The sequence below is a fragment of the Myotis brandtii genome, unplaced genomic scaffold (genome assembly GCF_000412655.1).
Source record: "Myotis brandtii unplaced genomic scaffold, ASM41265v1 scaffold274, whole genome shotgun sequence".
Lineage (NCBI taxonomy): Eukaryota > Metazoa > Chordata > Mammalia > Chiroptera > Vespertilionidae > Myotis > Myotis brandtii.
Window position 1 is genome coordinate 252,395 of NW_005360425.1, and position 16,441 is coordinate 268,835.

At 44.0% G+C, this 16,441-nt stretch overlaps 1 protein-coding gene across 1 annotated transcript in view; it reads right to left on the reverse strand.

Moving 5' to 3' along the window:
- LOC102261585 (CUB and sushi domain-containing protein 2) overlaps window positions 1-15,935 on the reverse strand; it is a gene marked incomplete at its 3' end in the record, with an annotated part of 266,048 nt that extends 250,113 nt beyond the window's left edge. Inside the window, exons 1-2 of the mRNA XM_005868672.1 lie at window positions 15,902-15,935; window positions 15,326-15,542 (exon numbers count right to left, since the gene is read on the reverse strand). Coding sequence (XP_005868734.1) covers window positions 15,326-15,542; window positions 15,902-15,935 — 251 coding nt within the window. The remainder of the gene's footprint in view (window positions 1-15,325; window positions 15,543-15,901) is intronic.
- Between the last annotated feature and the right edge of the window lie 506 nt (window positions 15,936-16,441).

A 16,441-nucleotide genomic window follows, 5' to 3' on the forward strand; every position in this document is an offset into this window, starting at 1 on the left:
GGGAAAAGGAACTGCCCAGGTCACAGAGCTGGGATTGAAACTCCTTCTGAGTGTGTTTGTTCATTTATTATAGAGAACAAATTGATGCTCAACAAATGGGAGAGGGATTGGGGGATGGGTAAAATGGATGAAGGGAATTAAGATGTATAAATTGCTAGTCATAACAGTAGTCACAGGGATGTAAAGTACAGTACAGGAAATATAGTCGATAACATTGTAATAACTGTTGTACACCTGAAACTCATATAACATTGTATGTCAACTGTATTTGAAACAAAAGTTTAAAAACCACTTCTGAGTTCCCTAAGCTCACACTGCGTCCATAAGAGGCCGTCTTTCTCTCCTGGTCCTCTGTGGGCTCTGGCCATTTTAAAAGGCTATTAAGAGACACTCCCAACAATGTGCTTCACTTATTTCACGAAAGAAAGACAAAAGTGACAGAATACCATCTGGTCTCAGGGGTGTGATCACATTTGGAGAAAGGAGGGAAAAAAAAACTTTTCCAAGGAAGCACATCAGCCAGGAGCACGATTTAGACAAAAGTGTAAGAATTTAAATACCTTATTTTTCACTTGACCAGCTCACACACATTTGTGCGATATAAACCTTCTCAGACTCCATTCTGACAGCCAAGTACCCAGGAGGTGAGTCAGTCTGCTTCTTATCGCCACCAGACTTTGAAAAGGCCACCTCCCCCTTCATAATTACTCCAGGCAATCAGCACCAACTGATCAATCAAACAAAGAAAATTGCAGGTTTGAAGCTTTAATTAAATCTATCCGGCACTATCTAATTAAAGAAAATCTTTACTCTTCTACATACTCCAAAATAGACGGAACCCGCTCCTTCGGGGTTCTGGAAATAATCTGCCATGGCACGGTCTCACCCGGCTTAAGTTGGAGGAGCTCTGCAGAGATAAGACAGCTTCTCTGGTCTCCTTTCCTTTAGGCCCAAGTTCAGGTAAATTCCAGTTTGGGGGTGAGGGGAAGGCGGGGGCTGTGGAAGAGGAATCACATCCCCGGCAGGGTTCCTCTCATACACAGATGCCCTTTCAGACCACGGGCTCCTTGTTCAGGCTGCCTCCTTCCATCACTGGACCAGCAGCCCATGTGGCAGGGCAGCACTGCTCAGAGCAGGGATACTGAGAACTCGGCCACCTCTTATTAGCTCGGTGCTTATTCCCTATTCTAAACCACAGCTCTCTCTTCTGCAGAATGGGACCCCAAAAGGTATTTACTGGATTCCTGAGAGAAGTAAATCACACAATGTGTCTGGGAAGCTTAAACAATCAAACAGAATTGGGAGGAGCAACAGTGGGCTCTTAAAGGGTGGAGTCCTACAGCTGGTGGCTATTTCTAAACCCATCTTGGTCTGCAAGAACTCCTCTTGCTTCCTTCTCCCACCTCCTAAGAGCCTTCACAGATTTCCTGCTTTCTGAATTTATCTATGGACGGTAATGAAATCCTGTTATGAATGAAATACAGCTAGACTATTGGAGCCAGGATCTGTCACCTTTCCCCTTCGCTGCATAGAGTTTATACAAGTCGAAGATCCACCTTGCCTGTGATGTGTGGCTACAGGATGCTGGAGAAGACAGAGGTTGGATGCGCCTCCACTGATTGGTCAGGGCATCACAAAGCCCCCAGACCACTAGTTGAGAGCCCTTTGGGACAAAATCAATTTTGTCTTCCTTCCTTTAAGACTGCTTGATGAGGCCACCAATGCTCATTAGGGGACAAAAGTGGTGATGGTGGTGGGGAGGAGTGAATCAAGAGGGACAGGAAAAGCCCATCAGGTGCAGAGAAGCTCGCCTACATAAACCTTGTGAAGATGTGTTCTCCTTCAGGCAGGACTGAAGACACTGTACTGTCAGCCTCCAAGGTGCTCAGGGGCATCATAAATTCCACCCAAACCGTATCTTCATCACCTTCATCATGTTACCCTGGGAACCAGGGAGCAGAGCTCTTGGGGGACAGGTGCCATACATGTGTCTGAGTGTTTCCCATGTCACCTTAAGTTACCATTGAATATGTTTCCTCACTCTTAAATTTCCATAATGAAATCTGCTGGGCCCTGAGAAAGAAAACACTTGTATGACACACAACCCAAGCCCTGGAGCCACCTGAAAATAGGTGGACACACCAAACTCACCTTGTTTCAAGTTTTTACTCACCTTCTTTGTGATAGCTTCCTTGGCCACCCTATTAAAATCCTACCCCTTACACATCACACTGTGTATTTTCCCTGATGTGTATTTTCCTCTTAGTCCTTATCTAAGTAACTTTCACAATGACTAGAATCTGTAAGACTAAAGGCAAAAGGAACTGCACATAATCACCATTCTCTAGTTACAAACTTCCCCATTGGATTACAGCTTAATGTTCTGATACCCTACACAGGTACCCTAGACTTGAACAATTAGTAAATGGATGGTGGGAGCGCAGTTCCTCACTGTTAGAGTGGAAAGTTCCAGAAAAGCAAGGGGAAGAGGCTAGAATGATCCATGTGGTAATGGATGAGAGTTGGAAACTTCAGTATGAACTCCTGTTTAGCTGAATTTAGATAGATGGATACAGATAAAAATGTATAGGTATGTGTAGATACATGGGTTAGTATATGTACATCTATTTTCTTGCTTTGTCATCTAAAAGGGTCTAGAAGCAATGACACCAAATAGTAATGAGTACACCCAGTGCCAGATCTTGGTTTCTAAGACCATTTTTTCATTAAAGGAACCAAAGCTCATGTGTCCAACAGCAGCAATAACACCGCCAATAATGAAAACTGACAATGAAGGGGAAATGTCAAAGGAAACAGGAGCTCCCAATGACCAAAGCAATTTAAGCAACAAAATAAACTAGCATTGGATTATAAACCAAATTATAAAATTGATACCCATGAATCCATACTGATATCAATAAATCAATGAATGTAGGAAAAATATATGTCTCCTATAGAAGAGTTCCAAATAATTTATGTAGATACTCTACCCTACAGATGAAACATAACTTTACTCCATAGGTGTGGGCTGCACATAAGTGACTTCCTTTCAAAGAGGACATGGAGGGGGAGTAACTTTACAGTGGAGAAGGCTGACCAACACAACCTCAGCCAGGTGATCAAGGTCAATATTTTCAGGGATAAGTCATGTTGATAGCATGAACCCTTGGTATGATGTAATGAAAATGTGATCTTCCTTCTAAAACACATTACTCCAGTCTAATCATGAGAAAAACATCAGACAAATCCCAAAGAGAAGGTTATTACACAAAATACCTGACCAGTGCTCCTCAACACTGTCAGTCATCAAAATCAAGAAAGTCTGAGATACTGTCACAGCCAACAGGAGCCTAAGGAGACATGACAACTGAACATAATGGACTATCCTGGATGGGATCCTAGCACAGACATCATGTAAAAACTAAGGAAATCTGAATAAAATACGAACTTTAGTTAATAACAACATATCAATACTGATTCATTAACTGTGACAAACATACCATACAAAGGTAAGATGGTAATAATATGGGGAGTCTGGGTGAGGGGTGTATAAGAACTCTCTGTACCATCTTCACAACTTTCCTATAAATCTAAAACAATTTCTAGTTATTTTAATTAAAAGTTTGTTGTTTAAAATGTGAAAAAGTAAAAGATCCCCTCAGTTCCGGTATTAAGGACATACTGATGGTGATAAAGGCGATAGCAGGGAGGCCAGTTTTGATAATCAAGGCAAGAGGTGCTGGTGGCTTGGACCAGAGTGGAAGTATTTAGAAGAGGTGAGCTTTGGATAGGACAGTGATGATAAAACAACCAACATTTACTGAGTGCTTGCCACATGCCCAGCATCTTCACATAGCTTGTGCCTTGTAAGGTAGTTGAATCTTCACAACTTCCCTCCAAGGTATGTGCTACTAGAAACCCAACTTGATGGTGCAGAAACTGAGCCTCAGGGAGAAGTGACTTCCCCAAAGTCACAGAGCCAGTGAGAGGCGGAACAATGACTTGAACCCAAGTGCACTGGTTCCACAGTTTCTCTCCTAACCACCACACCACACTGTGTACTCATCTGGGGCTGCAGGGGATGAGATGGGGGTCAGGACTACAAGCAGAACCACATTTTGGTGCTAAAAAGAATCCACTAAAAGTCAGAAGCACAAAAACTGCTTCAAAATATATTGCACCTATGGGGCAATGGCCTAAGCTTTAGGCACAAAGGCCAGACCATGCAGGAGCTTCATCTCCCCAAAGCAAACAAGACCAAGTGTCTACTCTGGAAAGCTATGGACTGTGCTATCTGGAATCCTCGCCTACCTCTAGGTTCTAAAATAAATTCCTAAATACCAACACTCAAGTTTGCAATGGCTCTATGGCTAAGGAGACACAAGCTACAAAGACAGATAAACCCTGGACTCTCAGAAGTCTAAGTCTGTGTACAAGCTTATGTTTCACTAATGTAAAATCCAGCCAATCAGCAGCAGGTGGGGGAGGGGGCAGGTTCTACTGCCTAAAGTCATCCAGGCATCCAGATTTCTTACAGTTCCTGTCTCCAGAGAAAAAGACAAAGCAGAATTATCTCAGAGGCACTTTTCTGGGCCAGGCCTGGGAGGGGTGTATATTACCTCTGTCCACTTTCTACTGACCACTAAACTACAGCACCATCTAGATCAGCGGTTCTCAACCTGTGGGTCGCGACCCCTTTGGGGGTCGAACGACCCTTTCACAGGGGTCACCTAAGACCATCGGAAAACACATATATAATTACATATTGTTTTTGTGATTAATCACTATGCTTTAATTATGTTCAATTTGTAACAATGAAATTGGGGGTCACCACAACATGAGGAACTGTATTAAAGGGTCGCGGCATTAGAAAGGTTGAGAATCACTGGTCTAGATGCAAGGGGGTGGGGGCTGGGAAATATCACCCTGGCTGGGCAGCTGCTTCCCTCAGACAACTCTACAATGTGGAGGAGGAGCAAGAATGATCCACACTGCTTAACAGGCCACTGGAAAATAAATCCTGATGCCAAAGACAAATGGTGGAACTGTTGAAAGTGCCAAGAGCAGTAACTGCATGGGCAGAAATAATCCGAGAAGATCAGAGTGTTTTACAGCCCTCTGCACACATCTCCAGCATCGCTCAATCACACCATTTCAGAGCTGGAAGAGGCTTTGGAGTTCTGCTAAACTTAAGTCCTCAATTTACAAGTCAGGAGAATGCCGTTGGCCCCGAGAAGGAACAGGACTAGGTGAAAACCAGAGGCAAATATTATATATACATATACATATATATACATATATATATATACATATATATGTGTGTGTGTGTGTGTGTGTGTGTGTGTATATATATATAAACTGAGAACTGGTTTTCTTTTCAATAAGAGAGGATGGGCTCAGTACTTGGGAGGTATTAGTTGGGTGCCATTTCTGCAGACAAAGAAATGGAGTAAAGTCTGGAATTACATGTCCAAACTTGCCTGCACCATGAGGACAACATCCCCAATTAGGAGAGTCCCTTGCACAGCACTTTCTGATATTCCCAAGGTTCAGGGAACAAGGGTTAAGGATAAAAAAGGAGACACTTTCTTATCTCAGCAACAGCCCTTCTGGCTACCACCTGCAGCAAAGGCCAGATGAGGGCCATGGAGTGGCCAACTCCATTCTGGGGGAAAGTCGACTCTTTGACCAACCCTGGTGACACTGTGGACAGGACCCATCATGGGGAGGGGTGTAGGCAGCACAGGCCTTTTGCCTGAGACTCAGGATCCAAAGTGCCTTAAATTTTGGCTGCTATTAACTAGCAGATTTTGGCAAATGAGCAAGGTAAGGTTTTACTACAAAAACAGACTTTGACCTTGAACCACAGGGTCCAACCCCAACCACGTTTGCCCATACCCACCCTTTGGCATTCGGTGATGGAGCTCATGGATGCCCCCTGGGTCACTGCAGTGGGTGTCCCAAGCCCCAAGCCAGGCAGACCCTGCTTCCTCCCCTTCGGCAACCCCCTCATCCCTGATGTGGCTGTGCCAACCTGTGTAAACTTGGTGTCAGCAGAATCTAGGAGTTTGAATACAGCTGCCCAAGGCATGTGGCTTCTTAGAGATTCAGTTTTCTTAGAAATCAAACTGAAGACAATATTCTTACCTCTGGGAAAATTGTGAGGATTAAATGAGATATGGCCCATAAGCACCTGGTACACAACAGGTAAATATTTATTCCAACCTCCCAACCCTCCTCTGGGTCTGTCTACCTAAGGCATCACAGCTCATGGTCCTAGACACAGAGGTTCTCAACCTGTGGGTGGCGACCATCAGAAAACACATATAGCATATCAGATATTTACATTACGATTCATAACAGTAGCAAAATTATAGTTATGAAGTAGCAACGAAAATAATTTTATGGTTGGGGGTCACCACAACATGAGGAACTATATTAAAGAGTCACGGTATTAGGAAGGTTGAGAACCACTGTAGGATAAATAATGCCACACACACTCCCCCCAAATTCTGCAGTGTTTTTGGCCCAGCATTGTTCCCACAGTGGGAGTCAGCAATCTCACTGGGAACCTCCGTGAATCCCCCAAGCTTGCCTGGTGAAACACCATGAATAACACCAAGGGCGATAACTCAGAAAGACAGGCTGCTGCCCTGTCCCAGGCAGCCCTGTCCAGCAGGCTTTGGCCTCTCCACTCTTCAGATGACTCCTTATTAATCACAGATAACTTTCCTGATTAAATACAAAGCTCCTACCAACAGGTTTGCCTCCGGACGGCAAATCTGCCGGCATTTAGGATGAATCAAACATATTTACTTCTCAGATGTTAGGGTTTTGATAAAATCCATAATGCCTTTGGCCTCAAGCCCTCTTCCTATTAATTATTAAACCCTTGTGTGTTTCGAGGGTAATTGAATCCATGTTTCTAATTAGTTTACACTTAATTCATCAGAACAATTTTTAAAGGGCTGATGGATGTCCCAATAAGCCTCATGGGCAGTTTAATGAATCTGTAGTTAAAAAGAAATTGGACACACACCAAACTGTTAACAGCGGTTACCTCCAGGGAGCGGGGCTGGGACAAGAAGGCACTTGCGTTTTTTACTCGATACACGACTGCATGGCCTGACTTTTTAGAAGTAGCGAGTTCCCGTTATTTCTACCATTTTAAAGAAACTGCTTAACAAGGAAAATGGAATGAATTTTTAAAAAGGAAATGAAGTGAATGCAAATGAGTCCCACGCAGTGAGAAGGCTTCTTGGTGTGGAGCAGAAAGCCTGGTTTCTGGCTGCATGAGACCCACTGCTCCATTAGCCACTTAGCAGCTTACAGAACTGAGACGTTTACTAAACCCCTGCAAAGAAAATTAATATCCCCCATCTCATGGGTGGGTTGTTGAATTATTTTAGATAACACATGGAATGCCTGGTTAAGACTTTTTGGTATGTCTCTACTTCCCTTAGGATACATCACAAACTCCCCAACATAGCATATAGGACCCCTAATGATATGGCTCAGCCACATACCCACCTCCCACTACACCCCAACCATTGTCATTGAGCTCCCTGCCTTTCTCTTGTTTTGCCTAGGCCTGGGCACACACTATTCTCTTGGCCTGAAACTCTCTCCCCATCCCTCCTTCCATGCCCTATCAGGGACCTAATTTCCTCCAGAGAGCATTCATTCATTCACTCCATAAATATTTGTTGAGCACCGACTATGGAACCAGGCCCTGGAGACACAATGCAGAGTAAAACAGAAATGGTCCCTGCAGTCAAAAAGCTTGCAGTCTTGTCGGAAATGAGCACAAATCCAATTATCACACACATGCACAAGTAAAACCATGAAGGATGGATGTGTAATCTGAGGGGTTATCATCACAGGAGGGTTTGACTAGATTGAAAATTAGAGTTGTCTCAGAGGACCTGCTGGGTGAGAAAGTGATTAGTAAGTTGAGATATGAAGAATGATAACTAAACAAAGGATAGGTGGAGGGAAGACATCCCAGGCCCCCAGATCAGAATCTACAAAGATCTCCTCAAGACTAGGTCAGATTCCTCAGTCACAGCATCATGTACTATCTGTACTGTCTCCTTTAAGAGATCATAAATTCCTTGAAAACGGAGGCTGTCTTGTTAACTGCTATATCCCCAACACTTGGCATTCCTGGTAGGCATTCAATACATCTTAAATAAATAACAGTGAATGAATGAATGAATGAGTCCAGCATGGTGTCTGACCCATTACAGGTGGCCAGTGTCATTATTTCTTCTTTCTCCTCTCCAGTGTCCTCTCTCTGCTTCGGTCCTAATCAGGGATGCTCCCTCATCCCATGGGTCCTTCCAGCCGCCTCCAGCCCGCAAAGCTCATTCTCAAGGAACTCTGGGGTTGTCCTCCCAGGACAACCCGACTGATGTACAAGGCACACTTTTTAAGGAATCCAACAGACAGGTTCTTTAGGGGCCTCTGCTGTGATCTGTATTCATAAGACGGTAAATCTGGCAAATTGGGTGAATTTTTTACTACTTCCAAACAGGTGCCTAACGCCAGTTGAGTGAAATCTGCAACTAGCTCCAAATGACTAACTGCATTCCACCTTAGGCTGATGACAGAATGTGCATTGCCAGTAATTGAGGGAACAAGTGGTAGTGCTTCCCACAACGTGAGCCCAAATGTCTAAATTAAGGGATGCTTAGATGTGCTTAACTGGTGCAGTCATCACCGGCGCCCTATCAACCCTCCAATGTACAGTGATGCAGTTTATTAGCAATGTCTCCATAGATTATGCTCGCTGTGTTCCATTAGAAAACTTCATTTCATATTAAACTGCAATGCAATCGGACGTCTGCCAGCACGGGAAGGCCATCTCATTGTGCGAAAGCAGAGATGTGGGGATTGTTTCCGTAATTCATCCAGGCCGGGCTGACACTGCATTCTCTGGAAGGCTCTTTGTTCTTTCCTTGCTAATTTTCAAACTCCTACAGGCTTCCCGGCCTTCAGGACCAGCTCCTACTCCCATTTCCCACCCTGATCCATTATGAGAAGAATCTGATCAGCTTCTATTGTAAATTTAATTTCAAGCAGCCAGACGCTGCCTCCTGGCACCCTGGGATGCTGCTGCTTGTGAATAGCTCTAGATGAAATGTGAGATGCTTTCAAGAAGATGGCGATGAACCCCTGGTGGAGAAAGGGAGTCATTGGGAGATGAATGGCATCTGCATATAGAACAAGCTGTGCACAGTGTGCCCGCTGGCACCTCTTCATGAACGATGCCAGGTGCAGCTTTCAGTACCTTGCATTGCTGAGAAGCCTCCCTTTCTCAGAGGAGGACACTGAGGTTCAGGTGGGTTGACTCATTTGTCCAAGGTCACCGACACAGAAATGAGATTAGAATCCAGGTGTCTGACACTAAAGGCCTTCACTCCTCAATCACCTCCCTTGGGATTCCTCAACCTTAGCACTGCTGACATTTGTGGTGGAAGGCTGTCCCTTGCCAGGTAGGATGTTTAGCAGCATTCCTGGCCTCTACCCATTAGATGCCACAGCCCCTCTCTAGTCTGATAGCCCAAAATGTCTCCAGACATTGCCAAATGTCCCCTGGGGCTCAAAATTGCCTTCAGTTGAGAGCCACCGCTCTATCTCATGACTTATAAATTCACTTGCGTTTGTGTGTGTGTGTGTGTGTGTGTGTGTGTGTGTGTGTGTCTTTTTGCTTAACTGTGTTTTATTTTTTTCTACAAATATTTAAGAATTCCTTTTGTTTATGTATCATCACAATTCAAAGCAGTTTACGTACATTATTTAATTTAAACCTATGAGATAGATACTGATATACCCACTTCAGAGATGAGGATACTGAGGATGAGAGTCGAAGTGAAAAAAGAAATGCATTAAAAATGTACAGAAAGCAGAATTGCAAAACTTATGCCTGTCAGTCGTCATTGACAATAAACACAGAAAGCCTACTGCAGGCTTCCTGGTGGCTGTCCCCACAGATGGGCGACCATGGGATCAGTAATGCTACCCAGAGGGAATGTCTCCCCATGAGCCCAATCCCTACATCAGGGTCTGTCCTTTACATCTGCAGTTCCCTGATCTAAAAAGTCTAACGGTTGAGCCACAGATGATGTGTCAAGACAGGCACCAAAGTCCTCTACAAACAGTCTGAGTTTCTAGGTCCTGAGAACAGAAGGGCAGGGGAAAATGCAAATAATGTCTGTGGAGCACTATGGGGTCTGTAGCAGGTGGCTCACATGCTACAACCCTGTCAGGCAGGTCAGTGTCACCTCTATTTTATAGATGAGGCTCAGAAAGGCCAAACTTGGGCAGGTCACAGAGCAAATAAATGCAGAACCGAGCTGCATATAAATCTAGGCCTGTCCCCACTGTACCCTACTGTCTCCCGGGAAAACACTGTGACAGGAGGTGACCTACCTGTTCTGCCAGATGAATGAAGGATAACGTCAGTGCGGCAAACAGCCTGATAGGCTGAGAGAACACATTTTACTGGAAACTAGATTGACTGGGCCAATATGGCTTGTTTTCTGCTTCCAAGTCAGACACTGTGGAGTCAACCTCCACCCCTTCCTTTTTCTTATTCCCACTCCACAGTCCCTATAAATCCACCCTTAACTCCGGGGGCAACGCTTTCCCAGAATATCACACAAATCCACAGCATCTTCTCTCCTCGTTGTTCCACTTCAGGTGCCACCGTCTCTTGCCTGGCCTGTCAGTCACTAGTCTGGCCCCCACCCCAGTGGGTTTTCCATACTGCAGCCAGATTGTGCCAGAATCCTTCACTTAAAAACCTTCATTAGAAGAGCACCTGCCAAACACCTACAGCTAACATCATAGTTAATGGGAAAGACTAAATGTTTTAAGATCAGGAACAGGACAAGAATGTCCACTCTCACCACTTCTATTCAATGTTGTACTGAAGGTTCTATCCAGTGCAATTAGGGAAAAAAAGATTTAATTAAAAGCAACTAGATTGGAAAAGAACTAAAACTGTTTTTATTCAGAGATATAAAAAACCATTAGGACTATTAATGACAAGTTCAGCTAGGTCACAAGATATAAGATACTGTATTTCTAGATATCCAAGAAAATTTAAAAATTAAATTAAAAATAATTCTGTATATAATAGCATCAAAAAGAATAAAAATCTTAAGAGAAATGTCCATGTCAAAATGGAGAGGCAAGACAATACATTAAGCTCCCCTTCAACCTAACCCCCTAAATTCTCATGGAAATAACCTAAGGTTTATAAAAAGGGAGACTGTATGTCCATGTTGGAAACTAGGAAAGAGAGTGATGCCTACATGCTACAATCACTAAGGAATTTCTGTAAGGTGCAATACCAGAGACCTGATTAACAAAAAGGCTAACTAGACAAGATATTGACAGAGAAATACAGTTTAAGCCCTGGCTGGTGTGCCTGACAGGTTGCTGCTTCAATTTCTGGCCACGGCACATGCCCTGGTTTCGGGCTCAATCCCCAGTAGGGAATTCGGGAGGCAGCCTATCAATGTTTTCCTTTCACATCAATATTTCTCTCTCTTTCCCTTCCTTTTTCTCTAAATAAAAAATAACACAGTTTAAAATGTGGTCTGAAGTAACTTCAACTACTAGAATAAAAATCACAGAAAAGACAAAGAAAACTTACACTTGAAGACAGAAAAGGAAAAGACATAAGAAAGCTAAAAAACACAAAGCATTAACTATTATACAATTACACAAAAGAGCAAGTATATCAGTTAGCACAAAAAAATATGAGTGAAATAAACTTTCCAGTTAAAGAATAAAGACTCTCAGGAAAGATTTAAAAATAAAAATTCAATTATATCTTGTACTAAGCAATACATCTAAAACAATGACATAGAAATATTAAAAATAAAGAAAGTGGCAAACAGGGACTCAATAAATGCAAAACTAAAAGAAAATAAAGGTGGTAATATTATTATAAAAGTAGAAGTTTAGGTAAAAAACCTTTGGGGATAAACATAATTTTTATATTGAAAAATATATGTAATTTGCTCTGAAGATCTAATGCTAAAAATACATGCTGAAGAGTACACCACCAAAATATATAAAATAAAACTTAGAAATAAAAGGATGAATTGACAAAAACAATAGGAAAATGTAAAATCAACACACTGCTTGTCCTTGACAAATATCATCTAGACCAGCGGTTCTCAACCTGTGGATCGCGACCCCTTTGGCGGTCGAATGACCCTTTCACAGGGGTTGCCTAAGACCATCCAGCATATCAGATATTTACATTACGATTCATAACAGTAGCAAAATTACAGTTATGAAGTAGCAACGAAAATAATTTTATGGTTGGGGTCACAACATGAGGAACTGTATTTAAAGGGCCAGAAGGTTGAGAACCACTGATCTAGACAATAAAGAAGATATTAGAAAAAATAAATAATACTAAAAAGTTTTACCCTTCAACCAAAGAATCTACTTTGGTTTTTTCAAATACTCATAGAACATTTACATAAAAATGATCTTATACTGTGAAAATAAAAGCAACAAATTCTCCAAAGTAGAAATCATAATCCGATTAAAATACAATTCAACTGAATAGTAATTTTTTAAGTATAAAAAAGTTTACTGGAAAGTTTTAGGAAAAATCTCTAGAGTCAAGGAAGGAGCAAAACTGCAATTAGAGATTCTTTCTACAATAATGACTATCCATCAAAATTCATGGGATATGGTCAAAGTTGTACTTAGGGGAAAATGTTTCTTAATGTTTTGATTACCAAACAGGAAATAATGGAAGTAATTCAATTCACAAAACCAGCAAAAGAGCAATATCAGCCTAAGGTGAGTGAGAGAAAAGAATGAATAAAGATAAAAACAGAAATCAATAAGTTTGATAATAGGGAAAGAATAAAATTGATAGCCCTAGAATTGAAACTTTGAAAAGACCCATAAAACAGGCAAACTTTGGCAAGATGAACTGAGTAAAAAGAAAAACACAAATGCACAGGAGCAGGTGCAAGACAGGGGGTGTGATCCCAGGTACTGTGGGGATAGGAACGTTTCCTGGGGGAACTATATGTAATTCTACACGGCTACCCTTGACAATCTCCATAAAATAGATGACTTTCTAGACAAGCATACATAGAGAAACTGACTCCTCAGTAAAAAGGAAGTCTGAGTAGAATAATAACCATGTGAGAACATAAAAGAATTCACAAAGATCCAAGGGTCCCCACCAAACACACTTGCTATCCCCCCTGCAGACCCAAAGGAGTGTCATTCCAAACCCCTCAAGGAGCACATTTTTCATGCTGTTTGGATGGTCCCCCTCTGTGGCCATCTCCCCTCCGAGGGTCCTCGGAGGTGTGAGTGCCTCTGCTCCAGGGGTACTGAGAGGCAGAGCTTTCTCTCCAGCCTCCCCCTCGGCTGAGCCTGAATGCCCTTGGCTACTTCTGAAATAAACTGACATGAGCAGATCAGGAAGGTGACACAGAGGAACCCAAGCAAGGATGACCCAGTGAAGGTACAAACCCTGGGAGCCGCCTCTTCCTCAAACATGGCTGGTTGGCCAGCATGGGCTAAGCGGGGGCCAGGAACACAATCCAGGGCCCTCCCCTGCCAGGACCACCTCCCAAGGTCATGAAACCCCCACCTTCCAGGCGAGAGCAATCCCCACCTCTGGTGAGTCTTCTAATACTTCACTCGGAGCCAGCAAACCCCAACGTCAGGAAACAGAGGTCTGACTACATGTGTGTGGACGCTGCTTTAAAAGAAAGGAAAGCTGGAATAACCCCAATAGGCAGAGCTGGAAAGTTTACCTGCAGGGTCCATACCCCAACCAAGCAGCCCATTAGCCTAATTGGATGTTTTATCTTTCAACATTCATTTAACATTCACCACCAGTCAATGCAGGTGCCCTACATCGTGTCACCTAAGGTCAACATCTAATGTGAGGACTCCCTCCCCTGTGACCTCATCCAGTCTCATGGTCTTAAGCACTACCTAGCACCGATTTCCTTGAACTCTAAACTCACTATTCAAGCCCATTCCTGTCTCTCTCATTAGCATGTAACCTCTGTGAAGACAGTGGCTTTGTTTTGCTAACAGCTATATTCCCAGCACCCAGGTCAGTGTCTGGCACATAACATGTGCTCATGAAATATTTGTGGAATGAATAAGGGCAGGGAGGACTTGAGTCCCTTCATTCAAGTTGCACTGAACACCTACTGTGTGCCAAATCCTGCTGAGCCCAAGGGAGATGAAAAAGACCAGTCTGGTCTAAAACAAACTACTCGTCCATGGAGCCCCAGACACCCCAACCTCTGCTGCAGGCTTGGCAGTCTCACCTCTGCACTGCCCAGAGAGGGCAGGTTGCCAGAGAGAAGAGGGCTGGGGGGGGGAATTGCAAATATTGTCTGTAATCCTGCTCCAGGCATCTTCAACAAAGCCTTGAGGTTAAGGACTTGGCAGGGACCCCTCATTAATTAGCACCCCGAGCTCCCTGGGACTTGGCTGGTTGGCTGGTAAGCCATTAACCCTATGGCTTCCTGGGGAGCCCAAAGCCTGGCAGACAGGACCAGGACAAGGCTTGCAATGAAGCAGGGCAGACTACCATCAATCAAACCTCAGAGTGGCAACTCTGGAGCCCTTACAGCTGCCCCAGGAAAGTTTGTCCTTTCTGCAGAGGCTGTAGTTTCCACCCCTGTCTCCCTCCTCCATGTGAACCCCCTGCTTGGGAGACAGCTCAGGGTTACAGGAAAACAGTCTCGCCTTCTCCATGGTTTTCTCTTCCATCGCCTGCAATGAGGTTTGAGAGAGTGGAATCTTCCCCAAATTTCTGATTCTATACCCATAGCCACGACCACAAGGTTTGTGGCCAAGGCAAAATGCAAAGCAATTTTCAACAAAGTATTAATGGTTTTCAAGTAGAGGATACAAGACACAGCCACTATTATTAGCCTTCAACTCATATCTGCAGGGTCCAAGGGGGGAAATCTGTGTGCAAATAATATACACCAACAGATAGTCATATATACAACATATACACCCAAAATCTGTTTTCAAGAGAAAAACTTGAATTTCTCTATAACCCTTTTATGTCTTCTGTCGAGTCTTCCCAAATATCCAACTCATCAACCCTGTCCATTGAGCACTTCTAATCAGGAGAAAGAAACTGGAAAATATAAAGAAACCCAAGGAGTTGAGGGCAGGCCTCATTAAAAGAGAGGGTCTTTGCTGACTGACCATAAACCTTTCACCCAAGTGGGTTCCTCCTCTCAGCAAGCTTGGCTCAGGGCCCAGCTACGTGCTGTGGGGAAGAGATGGGTGGTACCTGGTTCGCAGGTTCTCTGGCTGGGGTGGGCCATCAAACACCGACAGAACATCAAAGTCCTCCTCCAGGGCGAAGGACTGGAAGACAAGCTGGATCCTGTGCTGGTCCTCTGCGGTGATGGTCCATGTGCAGTTGGCGTAATTGGGGTAGCCGTATGGGAACCCTGGACTCTCAACTGTCCCATTGGGACCCTGCAGTTGGAACGTGCAGTTCTGGCCTGGGAGAGAGAAAGGGAGCAGTTCAGTGTGGCTGGAGAACTCCTAGAAGCTTCCAGAGAGACAGGAGCACTGTGTTAGAGAATCATGAACCCGCTTTTCCAAGTGTGTCCTCAATGCCAGCCCCACGCTTGTCACAGAGGGAGGGAAGACAAGTGGCTGACACTGAGTGTGAGCCTGCTATGCCGCGTACTGTCCAGGTGGTACAATGAGCATCGTTGTGGCCAAGCCTGAGAACAACTCTATGAGGTAGGACGCTAAGGCTCAGAGAGAGTGGACAATGAAAGGACAACCAGACTAGGAAGCACGTGGACTTCCCCTTTACATTAGATGCCAGAGTGAGGATTTCAACCTTCTGCACCTTCCACAGCCTCCTGACTCTGCAGGCCCCTCATCTCACCTTCTATCTTCTCTCTCTTCTCACTTTCCATCTACACTAATAAAAGACAAACATGCAAATTGACCATACCTTCGCTACGCCTTAAGCCACACCCACCAGCCAATCAGAGCAACTATATGCAAATTAACCCAACCAAGATGGCGGCCAGCAGCCACGGAGCTGGAGCAAGCAGGAGGCTTGGTTGCCCCGATGATGGAGGAAGCCAAGCTTCCCAGCTGCCGCGGCCAGCTCTGAGCTCCACTCAAAGCAACAAAGTTTCAATTATAGAATGTAAATAAACCCCAGATACCTGCTTTCAGCCAGCCGTCACCACAGAGCTGGAGTGAGCAGGAGCCGGCTCTGAACTCCACTGAAAGCAACAAAGTTTCAATTATAGAAGGTAAATAAATCCCAGAATAAAAAAAAGAAAAGAAAAAAAGGAGAAGCTGGGAGCTTACGTCGCCAGGGTGCTTGGCCAGCCTGAAAACGGCCCTCAGCTCCTCACCCAGACTGGCCAGACAC